Source organism: Lissotriton vulgaris, chromosome 2_2, assembly GCF_964263255.1.
Source record: "Lissotriton vulgaris chromosome 2_2, aLisVul1.2, whole genome shotgun sequence".
Lineage (NCBI taxonomy): Eukaryota > Metazoa > Chordata > Amphibia > Caudata > Salamandridae > Lissotriton > Lissotriton vulgaris.
In genome coordinates, this window is record NC_141688.1 from 181,509,347 (window position 1) to 181,521,565 (window position 12,219).

The following is a 12,219-nucleotide window of genomic DNA, read 5'->3' on the forward strand; positions in this document are numbered from 1 at the left end:
CCAGGTGACACAGAAGTTCAATTTGACAACCAAATTCATACTATTCTCTGGACTGAGCACGAGTCAAGACAGGCTTAGTCTAAATCATATCCCCAGCCACGGTGGACAACCAGAGTAACTTTAGTTCCAAAACTGATTTCAATAAAGCTCATGTCAAGAGAAAATTGGTATAAAACACAAGAAACCGGTTTCAAATCACTAATGAATGGCTATGCACCAGTATTAGCGCTCATGATGCAACTGTGGCGCCAAAGTTTTCCAACTGTAGATTCTGCCAGGATGGACCAATCCCTTTACGTTCTGTTGGAAACCGATCTTCTAGCAGTCCAAATTGGTATCACTCTGTGTCGCATTAAAGAGTAATGTGAGCATGTTCTTAAATCATAACTCCCTAATACTGGATGAGTATTTAGTCTCTTGGATGCTCCCAACAGGAGTACTACATCCTTTTAAAACAGGCTTTTCTGACACACACCCAATACTTTGTAGCATGAGCCATATGTCGTGTCACAATGCCTTACGACACAGAATTTAAATAATTGCCTGAAGTCAAGCTGAAGGGTAATAATTGACAGAATTTCAGCACCATTACGCTGCTGGTTAGAACAGGAGGGTTAGAGCCTCAGAATAACAAACTCAAAATGTTGTGATATAAAAGACTTTATTCCAATAGATCAGTAATATAATGAACCATTTTCTAAAGCAAATGTTTTCCACATTTTGGTTTAAAAATGTTCTTCGAGGTCATACAACCGCCTTACATTTGCACTCCCAGTTTATTACTTCTATTCGAAATTATGCTTTAGTAGACATTTGGAGACTATGTAACCCTGACCTTAAAGAATACACGTTCTATTCCCCCACCCATCACTCCCAATCTCGAATTGATTACCTTTTCCTTAGCAAACCCTTAGCACAATTAGCCACTCATTCAGACATCGGTTCCATTTTAATCTCAGATCATGCCCCCGTTTTTGTTGACATTGACCTTATTCCCTTCTCTCCTCATTCAGGGCGTTGGAGATTTAATAACTCTTTACTCCTAGATCCCATATTCTCCACTAAATTTACAGCTTTCACTTCTGAATTCTTTACACTAAATCATCTCCCTGGATCTTCCTTTGTCACGGTGTGGGATTCCTTCAAAGCAACTGCTAGAGGTTTTATCATTGACTTTGTTTCCCAAAAGAAAAAACAATCAATCACCAAATCAACTCAATTATTGGATAAAATAAAGAAACTTGAATATACATACTATAACTCTTCCTCTGAATCCTCTCTTCGCGACCTTATTTCAGCCAAAATTGAGTTCAATAAATTTACCACTAACGCAGCATCAAACTCTCTCCTTAAGTGTAATTCCCGTTATTATGGAGGACAAAACAAAATGGGCAAGCTTCTAGCTAATTATCTTAAAATACGCAAAGAGAAAACAAAGATCGAATCGTTACAAGGTCCAACTGGTATTTCCCTCTTCAAAGATAAAGATATATTAGCTCAATTTGTCTCTTTCTACCAAACTCTATACACTCCTGAATCTATCCCTGATCCTGATGATCTTCTTGCTTATTTTCGAGATATTCCTTCCCCGCAATCTTCACATGTAGATTTTCAAACGCTGAATTTAGATATTTCCCCCTCTGAAATCTCTCATGCCGTCTCAATCCTACGTAAAGGAAAAGCCCCTGGACCAGACGGTTTCACCATTGAATTCTATAATCATTTCTCTTCCCTTCTCCTCCCTAAACTTTTCCTGTTATTTCAGTCCTTTGTTGATTCTGGTTCCTCTCGGGGGACCTTCCAAGAAGCATTAATCTGCTTAATACCCAAACCAGACAAAGATCATACTTTATGTAAAAATTATCGCCCGATCTCCCTGGTCAATACAGATTATAAAATTTTTGCCAAAATTATAGCTCTTAGATTAGACCCTCTACTACCAGACCTTATCGGTCCGGAACAATCTGGTTTCGTTAAAGGTCGTTTGTCATCAGATAATTCTCGTGTTTTCTTTAACATTTTGAGTAGAGCCTCTTCTCTTACTTCCCCATTAGCCACCATTTCTCTCGATGCCGAGAAGGCTTTTGATAGAATAGGCTGGGATTTTATGTTCCAAGCTCTTCGTTGGTTCGGTTTCCCACCTAAATTCATTTCCCTTATCTCTCTACTTTACTCTAGTCCCCATGCTTCTATTTTTGCTAACGGCATCACTTCTGATTATTTCCCCCTCCAAAGAGGAGTTCGTCAAGGTTGTCCTCTATCTCCCCTTTTGTTTATTTTGGCTTTAGAACCCTTTTTAACCAAAATTAGACGCGACGAAAATATTTCCGGTTTTCAATATGGTTCCCAACAACAACAAATAAAATTATCGGTATACGCTGACGATATTTTATTTTACTGCTCAGACCCTCAAATAACCCTTCCTTCCTTCCTAAACCAAGTCTCCGCTTTTTCTAATGTCTCTGGGTACAGACTTAACACGGACAAATGTGAAATACTACCCCTGAATTCCCTTTGTCTAAAGCATCTATTCGACTCCTCTGGATTCTCCTGGCAACCCTCTAAGATTAAATATCTAGGGGTTTGGTTTGCCCCTCGTTTCTATGACACCCTCAAATTTAACTTTGAATCCCTTTCCACTAAGCTCACTTCTTCCATCAACCGCTGGAACCCTCTCTTTCTTTCCTGGTGGGGTCGCCTGGACTCCATAAAAATGATGCTAGCTCCTTTGGTTCTATACACTATTTCTATGATTCCCATTCGTATCCCCAATCATCATTTCAAATCAATAGATTCTATTTTATTGAAGTTTTTATGGAAAAACAAGAAATCCAGAATAGCCCTCTCTGCTTTAAAGAAGGAAAAATCTCTGGGTGGAGTTAAATTTCCTAATTTTCAATCTTATCATAATGCCTTCTCTTTAAAACAAGCCTTACGTTGGATTTCTTCGGATCTTCCGTATTATCCTCCACTTTGGCTCACACTCGAATCATCTTTCCTTCACCCTTATGAATTCAATGAAGTTCTCTCCTTCTCCTCTAACGTCACCTCTCTCCGTTCTCCCATCATCTCCCACTCACGTTCTCTTCTTCAACCATACTTAATATCCACTTACCCTTCTGCATCTTCTACTTCTACCCAACCCATTTGGCATAATAAACTCATTAAAATTCGAAATCGTTCAATCTATTGGAAATCCTGGCATTCCCGTGGTTTAAAATGGGTTTCTCAACTTGTTACTGACTCTTGTCCTATCCCATTCCACCTACTCCAAACCCAATTCTCGTTACCCTCCTCTTCCCGCAAACAATACTTATCTCTACTTCCCTCCCTTACTCAATATCTTTCCTCTCTCCCTGCCACCAACACTATTCCTACACTTCACCTTTCCATCTCAAATGCTCTTGACCAATCCCCTTCTGCATCTTTTCTTTATAAATCCCTTCAAACATCTATTGAGCGTACTAAATCTAAAATTGAGTTGGCTTGGGAGGATGATTTGTCTCAAAATTGGCCTCCTATGTTTGGGATAAAATTTGGTCTAAAATTCAAAGTACATCTAGAGCAGCCAATACTACGCAAACCTTATTTTTTCTATATAACCGTACGCTATACACCCCCGCAACCTTATCCTCTTTCTCTCCAGACACTTTTCCCACCTGTTGGTCCTGTCCCTGCCCACTGGCTGACTTGAAACATATGCTCTTTGAATGTCCTCCCATTCTTCATTTCTGGCATTTAGTTTGGTCTCAAATACAAAAACTCTTTAATCTCACTCTCCCCTTGACATTCCTTCATGTTTTCCTAGGCTCCCTTTCCCCTGATCTTTCTGGACCCCACCATAAACACAAACTACTTGATCTCCTGATAGCCATTGCTTTCCATCACATTACATCACATTGGAAACAGGCCAAAGATGTTTCTTTTTCTGCATGGTGGAATGCGGTTTGTTTCAATCACCGTCTAGACACCAATTTTGTCTCCCCTATTTCTCTTGCAATTAAACGCGACCTTCTATGGCTTCCCCTCACCGAATATTTATCTAGAATTGCCAGGCCATCTCCCAATCCTCCACCACGTACTGTTGAAGTTCAAAAACCACCGTGACTTGTTTTATCTTAGTATATGTAAAATTATTAATGCATCCTAATTTTAACTTCCAATGTTTTTACTTCACATTATTTCTTGGATCAATACCATTCTGTCGTAAGTGATTTTTTGTTTCTATAACTGCTGATTGTTTCTTCATGCACTGTCTTTTCTTCTTTATGCCTTAATAAACTTCAAACTTAAAAAAAAAAAATGTTTTATGGAAAGATAGCATTGCACAAGCAAGAAGACTGTTCTTGCTTTGCACAGAAAGATAACCCATTTCTGGCGAAAATGGAAATCTGTTGAGAAAATGGGTGAACCAGACTTTAACGTGTTAACTTTCCAATGAACAACCACATTTTGGCAGCTGTATGCGCATTTACTGTGCTGTGGAAGGTAGGAGTACATGATGGACAGCGATGGCATCTGTTCAATGTATGTTGAAGGCCTGCTATCGAGCTGTAGAGCGCCTGGCACTCACAACTCCCTTCTTAGCCTTTGGACTGTATTGTTGTACCGGGGTTGACTCGATTTGATAACCTAGCGTGTCTTCTGTGAACGGAGTGCCTGTTTCAAGATGTGTGTTGTGTCGTTTAGTACAGGTCAGTTCTTGTTTATTTTCCAATGTGAGAGACTTATGAATTAGTAACTTATTGTGGAGGTGATTATGTGTTATGGCTTTCACCATTCTGATACATTTACATCAATGCATCTAGCATTTCTTGATGATTTATACCAGGTGAAGATTTGACAATTAAGAATGACATATTGGATTAAACTCACAAAGGCATTTATGAGTACCTAAAGTGGTACTCCTGTAGTACTACTTCACATACTCTTAAATGCCTTTGTCAAGTAGCCATGAAATATCCCAAAATTTTAAATCCAGGTAATATTTACACCCAGTTAGTGCAATTCGGAAGAATGGTACGGTTTTGCACGTTTACTAATATGGAGTTGTACCTTTCTGGGCCTAATCACAAAGGCATTTAAGAGTACATGAAATCCTGTAGAACTGCTTCACATACTCAATAAATATCCTTGTGAATTGGCCCCCAGGTTTTGTTATTCTAAGCGATAAAGTATATTTTGTCTTCTTTGTTTTTTAACACTCTGATTCACTGACGTCATTGGTGCTTACATCTCTGGAGAATAGAAGAATCATAAAATCTCCCATATCAAATGTCTACAGCATAGATGTGCTGAAAAATAAGACAAATGGGGCAACCAAATCAACCCCTCTATTGTTGGCCAGCAACACTAAATTATTTTTTTCACTACTGACCAGATGAAAGCAAGAATGAATATAAAATGAAGCAAAGATTCATGTCAGTGGATGAATATTACACGTGTGAAAGTTCAATTTAGCTTCAATGCCAAAGAAAGTTGCAAAAATAGCTTAGACAGAATTTAAAAACCAACAACAGGTGCTGAACCAATCAGAAGTGGCCTCTGTAAACACATCCGCCTACTACAGCTAGCCAAGTAAGAGGTAGGCAGAGTCTGGAGGTTACATTTTACTGGTAGAAACTGTGTTTTGGCATTATGTGGAGCTAGGGAGCTTGTGGGCAGGTGTAGTGACAAGCCTTTGCCACTCAAAGGCAGAGTTGAAGTGTGCAGCTCAGTAGAGAACACGTTACGGTAAATAAACTTGTGCATATAAAAGTTCATGTGAGGAAAGAGAATGGCAGGTAATTTATATAGAAAACGCAAAAAAAAAAAAATCACAAACGATAAAAGGAACACTAAGTTTATAGAATACCTCCATTTGGCAACCAAAGAAAGGGATTTAAGGGAGGAAAAGCAATTCACATTATTTTGCACAAGAGTAATTGAAACACACTAAAAAACAATATCACAAAACACTGCTAAAGTATGATATATGTATTTATGAGGCCCTGAAGCTAGATGTAGTATTTACAATTCATCATAAATTAAAATGCTGCCCGCTAACCAAGCAACTACGAAAAGCATTCGTTTTACAGATACAGAAATGTTCACGTAATACATCTAATACCTTAAATATTACAGTAAACAATGAATGCTTAACAAACCTCTGTCATGGAACTCTAAAATAATGGGTTCAAATTGAAAAACAAACAAATGACACAGTGACAAACCCGAACAGGTCAACCACCACTTTACCACTAAAACAGTTACCAGTTACATTTTGTTTGATTATCATGGCTACATGACTTTTAGGGATATTAATAGACCTAGTATCTAGGCCATTTCGTTATGCTATGCTTAACAAAAATATCTTTTGGAAATCATTAGGTGTCACTATAATCACAATAGGATTCACTTGTGCCCACCAATAAAGCATAGCACAACTGAAGCAATCGTGAACCATTTTATAAGCACATCTAACCAACTAGGAAGTCTGTATTTTGTGGGAAGGAGAAAATCAATCAAAATTCTTAGAAGTATTTGGCATTTGCATTTAACAGAGACTTCTTTTCAGCGCAAAAGATTGCTGGCTACCGATTGAAATACATGCAAGATCTTCTTATGCTAATACGAACTCACTGGGTCTTAACTTTGAACATTTTGGACAAAATATTATCTAACAAGTAGACAATCACTATCAATTTTTTACGAAGACAATTTCTTTTTATTTTTACTAAAAGTTCTGAATTAGAGTGATATACTTTTATAATTTCTACACTGCGATTATTTTATTTTCGTTAAACTCAGAAACCGAAATCCTACATTAGGCATCCTAGATTTTTCAGTTGTTTCATGCTCATATGCTAAAATTTGCCATACAATGTCACTCAGGAACACTGTATATTATCTAGACCTCTACCTGGATACAAAAAAAGAAAAATCCTAGAAAACAAGGCGCATAAAGATTATTTGAGTGTTCTTAATAGAGTGGGATCCCACAAACCGAAATGCTACACAGTTGATCCATAGTGAACTAATAGTCAACCTCTTACTTGGGGCCTATTATAAACTTTGGTGTATGTGTTACTCCTCCATAAATGTGGCAGATATACCAGCTACTGTAATACAAGTGCACTATGCCCTATAGCGCTTGTAATATGGTGGATGGGATATTTGCCGCGATTGTGACAGATAGCACATTTACCAATGCTAAATTGGGCCATTAGTTTCTAATCTAAATCTACTGAAACTGTACATAAACTAAGCCTACAAGTGTCAAGCGGATAGAGTTCAGACTCAATCGCCATCTTTGTCCAACTACTTCTTTATGATTGCAGACATTACAGGTCACCAACACCAATACGATGGAAAACTATCCCAGTGTGACACAATATGACCAATTAATCCTAAAATGTTAGAGGTCTCTGCTAGACAAACACAATGACAAACAAGCACATGCACTAACTACCCCATTACACACAGATTCTCATGCAATTAGAGGGGCCATTGCAGTGGACACCTCCTGCTTACCACTTGTAGATTGGAGAGGAGAAATGAACTCTCAGTGCTGCTTATTCCCTGCCATTGGCATAATGGGGAATATATAACGGTAGTTAGTAAAAGAAAAGATGCAAAAGAAGCAGGAATTTATGTTGGCTCACAAAACAAGTCAAATTTTTCAATGAGCAAACAAAAAGATGAAAAATAGGGGGACATTTTCTAACTTGAATAAAAATTATTGCACAGAGGTTTTAGAGCAGGTATGGATTGGGATTTAAAAAAATAATATTGACAACATTTGCAGCCACAGGTTAACATGTTTGTAATTACCAGATGTTACCATTACAAACATTTAAAAAAGAAGAAACATAGGGGGAATACCTTACAATTCACCATTCCATCTTCTTACAACGTATCTTTGGTTTGCTAGCCTGGACAGCAAAATACATGTGTGTATTTTGTATGACAAATTTAATTTAAATTACCTTAATTTCCAGAAAATAAATAAAAACCATTGACTTTCAATTAAAAGCCATCTTTTTCAAAAATGCGATATTTGTACCTTTTTCTTATGTCACATAGGCTGGACCTACTCTGTTAAATATTATATCAAATGGTTTAGTCAACTTGGACCACTGTGTACTTCTAAAATCAGTTGCAAATTGAATTACAGTCTAATAACTGAAGTGGTGACAGTCACTCTGTAAACCTGCCATATTCAAAACTAGTCCTGCTTTTACCTTACAAACATTGTATCCAATGGGGCGTTTTACCTTTGTTTTATCTCAACATCTAACCAACTATGGCACAATAACTTTACACTGACATCAGTAGATTTGTACTTTGCCACAATTTCTACATAACAGCACATAAGCACTATTACAAATAGGTGGCAGAATAACTGTTATGTTTGGGTTATGGTAAGCTTAAGAAGCAGGTTTAGGCATAGTGAAAAGGTTAGCCGTAGACATTGTTAGTAGCAAGGTTTGGATGCAAAGGTTGTGTTGGTATCTTAACTGAGGAATATTTTTAGGTTTTGTGCCACATTAATAATTACACAGGCTGAATCCCTCATCAATCGTATTGGACTGTGATTCTGACGCTAATTCTAGTTTTAGACTAGTTTGAGACTCCCCTAGTTTTCCTATCTGTAAACGAAAGAATGTTTCTCCCCAGAATCACACAATTTTCCCAGTAATTGCATACACTTTGCTCAGCTTTATGGGGTGTGGGTCGCCTAAATTTGGGAGTTTCTACCCACAACAAATATCAGACCTACAGCATATTGGGTAAGCCTTAAAATCACCAATGCTAATCTTAACATTGCCACCCACAGCATCATATGGCAAAAACATCCTGGTGTGCCACACATTTGTGACACAAACTTGCATGTAAAGCTTCATTTGACATGGTGTTTCAGCACCTCTTTATGACATATGTAAAGGTCAGTAGGCAACCAGGGGGTTAAAGAACAGAAAAATGTTCGCAAGATAAAAATGAAATTTATATGATCATCTTCTCTGGGAGTACAAAATATGAAAAGGCTGACATGGGAGGGACAGGTGCCCAAGGGTTTTTAAAACGCTTGTTCAAATGAAACTTGAACATAGTGATTACTGTCACATATATAGCTGTGGTGGTTTATATACAACTGTTACTCCCTAATTACAAGCATCTACATCACAGGAGCCCTTCATTATGTCCTGCATCTTTGGAATAGATCTTGTAATGTTTCCAAAACACACATTTTTGGTCCTGCATATTTTAAGTACTTGTTGAAAATGCACATGCCATAGTCCACCCGTGAAACAAGTACTGTCCTGTTATTGGTGTTATACCACAAACGAGTTCAAATGTAAGCAAGGATGTATTATAAATGTACACCCATCTCATCAGTCTTAATTCTTGGATTATTGCTACAGAGCAACATACAACAAAGCAGCTAGATGACAGTTAACAGGGTGTTATCTACAACAACCAGTTTAAAAAACGCATGTGCGCAAGAAAATTAAAGATTCCAAAACACTGAACTGAGGGTCTTACCTCTGAGTTTCCAGGAAGTTCGGAGCCTGCTGTGGAGTTATTTTCAAAGAGTACACCATTGCTGTCTTCTCCTGCAGGAAAAGCAGAATAGATTTTTACCTTAAAATTATCGTATGAACTCCAACAAGGCGTTGAAAAACTAATCATTAAATTCACTTTAACTTAAGTTTCCTCTCACTGATATATCAGGATAGGGCAGACACTTTTGATCACTCAATCTAGCTTTGCCTTCCAAAATTCACCCGAGTGTTCCAGCACCAGTAAGATTTCTAAACCACCCACCAACAAAATAGAAACTAAGATTTTTAAACGAAAATCTCTTTTTATTACATTAATAGTGAAACGACATGGTCTCAGTAAGACGGCTCATCCCTACAGCACCTGCTGTAGTGATGTCAGCTCTACCAGGCAGACTGTTAACCCAAACAGACCCTACAAGGAGAGCAGAATATGCCGAAGGAAAAAAACCCGACTACTTAGTGCCAAGCAGAGACTTCACCCAAGTTTAGCCAAAAGGTCGAGAAGAGACATTTACTAGAGGTCTTGCCAGCAGGTGCAGATAGGCCCTTTAAAAACGTTCATACATTTTCAGCTAGACAAGTGCGAAGTAGGCAGACTTTGTAGGTCATATTTTGCTGATAGAAAGAGTACCAAAAGGTTATGAGGAACATGTGCAGGTGTGTGCATCTGTAGTATCAGGTCTTTGACACTCAAGAGCAGAGTTCAGGTTTACAAATAGAAAACACATGACAGAAAATAAAATGGTGCATATGAATGCATATGAATGATGTCCAATTGAGGAAGATTTAAGAGGTGATATCCCCAAGTAAAGCTGCCCAAGACTACTTAATGAGATACCATGAAGACTTTTTAATGGAACATTTTGGGCACTAACTATTAAGTCCCGATAATTTTTTCAATTTGCATTAGCATAGTTTTATATAAACGTAAAAATTCAACCATATGTTTTTTACGTGATTTCCGACAGTTCACAAATTTCATAGTCAAAATTTTGAGTACGAGATTAGCAACACACCCTGGTGGAATTGAACATCACGTCGAAACATGCTACTCTATTAAATGATTTGGTCAAAGTTATGAATGAACACACGTGAGTTAGAAAATTCAGCTTTTCTGTCCTTCTCCCGCTCAGCCAGATCCCGCTTTCTTGACCTCATTTACAAGTTATGTGACAAACTAACCAACTATTCAGTCTTCCAATGTTTTCAATGCCTGAGCACTGGATTCCTGATTTGAATCAGTCTCTAAATAGTCTAACATCTTTTTTTTAAAAATCACCTAAATACCTTGGCTTTTACCGCATGAATATGAATTTACTCCTTCGGTCTTGTAATCCCCCACCATAATTTATAGACTAAATAGCTCAAACATTATTAAAATGTGTACACATATTGAGGGGAATGTGTATGCCTGGCAAAAAAGCAAAGGTTAAGTAGGCCACTTTCATATGTAGATGTATAGCAGATGTTTTCAAACTGTGGTTGGTGATGTGTCTCCTTCAATTGAGCCATAGGTCCCTAATGGGGGAGGGGGGCATGGGGGAGAAAGAGTGCGACACAAAGAAAAACGAAAAACATATCCGATTGCTAAATTTAGCTACTCTTGCATATAATAAGCTCAGTGTCCTGCTTATAGTTACAGAAACAAAGTGAGAACCCCATGAACCCCAGCTAGCCTTCAACTTCTCCCTGTGTAATGCTCTGCATGGTATTCAAACTTGGGACACATTCACACTTGGGCATATGAAGCAGCAGTACACCAGGGGAAATGAAAATATAGGCTGTGGGGATAGGTGTTGTTGCCCATTTGGTCTTTGGAACCCATACACCAAAAGCCTAATGAAATATATGTGTTTGTGCATATGTTAGTAATACAGTCACTGTCTATGTCGTTATTGTCATGCTTCCATTTGAACTATGGTGGACAAAACAGTTAACCACTTTTTTGATGACTATGAGACTTGAGGCTTGATTTAAAAATAAGCATTTAGGCCGTCCTAGACCAGGGCGACAAAGTATTTTTCTCCCTTGTTCTGGCAAAGGTCTCAACAGGCAAATTTAGAACGGTCTATTGGGCAGACAGATATTTCTAGCATTCACAGACACTGCTGTCAAGGCAGCTACTGTGAATGTATTGTAACTTTGACGTATGATTCAGTTAAACATAACAGATCTGTATAGCAGAGTTATAAATATCTTTGTGAATTTTTAAAAACCCAAAGTGGGATTTAGTTTTTGAGAAAAAAAAGCACTGTCTCCTTTGCAATGAGAGCCATCTCTCATGGGGAGGAGGGGATTATTATGTTTTTACTGCCCTTTTCTGCCAAGGCTTTCAGAGTGGTGACGGGCAGTAAAAACAGATATATGTCTGCCCATCTAAATTTGGCAGGATGGCATATAGCCAAATTCTCCAACGGCCCTTTCTCCATCGGGCCAATGGTGAAGTTTGACTACGGTGGGGACAGAATAGTCTTTTAAAAGCACTAACTAAATGCTCTCCATACAATGAAGTTCATTAAAATCAGCTAACTGTGAAATGAGTGTGCTAAATGTGCAACACACTGAAGGTATCATGTAACCTTTAATGCAATCTGCTGGCAGTAATCAGCAGTCACAATTAAACATTTTAAAAGGACATAACAGATTTTTAAGCGTACCGATTAAAAAAGTTCGG

The 12,219-nt window shown here is 38.0% G+C and overlaps 1 protein-coding gene across 9 annotated transcripts in view; it reads right to left on the reverse strand.

Annotated features, from left to right (window-relative positions):
- The window catches only part of ANO5 (anoctamin 5), a 282,489-nt gene that overhangs the window by 183,380 nt on the left and 86,890 nt on the right, over positions 1 to 12,219 (reverse strand). For 8 of the 9 annotated variants that reach the window (XM_086959504.1, XM_086959502.1, XM_086959500.1 and 5 more), the window contains one exon: positions 9,526 to 9,596. In XM_086959504.1, the coding sequence (XP_086815630.1) occupies positions 9,526 to 9,596 (71 nt within the window). Of the gene's footprint in view, positions 1 to 7,512; positions 7,561 to 9,525; positions 9,597 to 12,219 lie in introns of all 9 variants that reach the window. The other variant, XM_086959495.1, reaches the window with a different exon arrangement.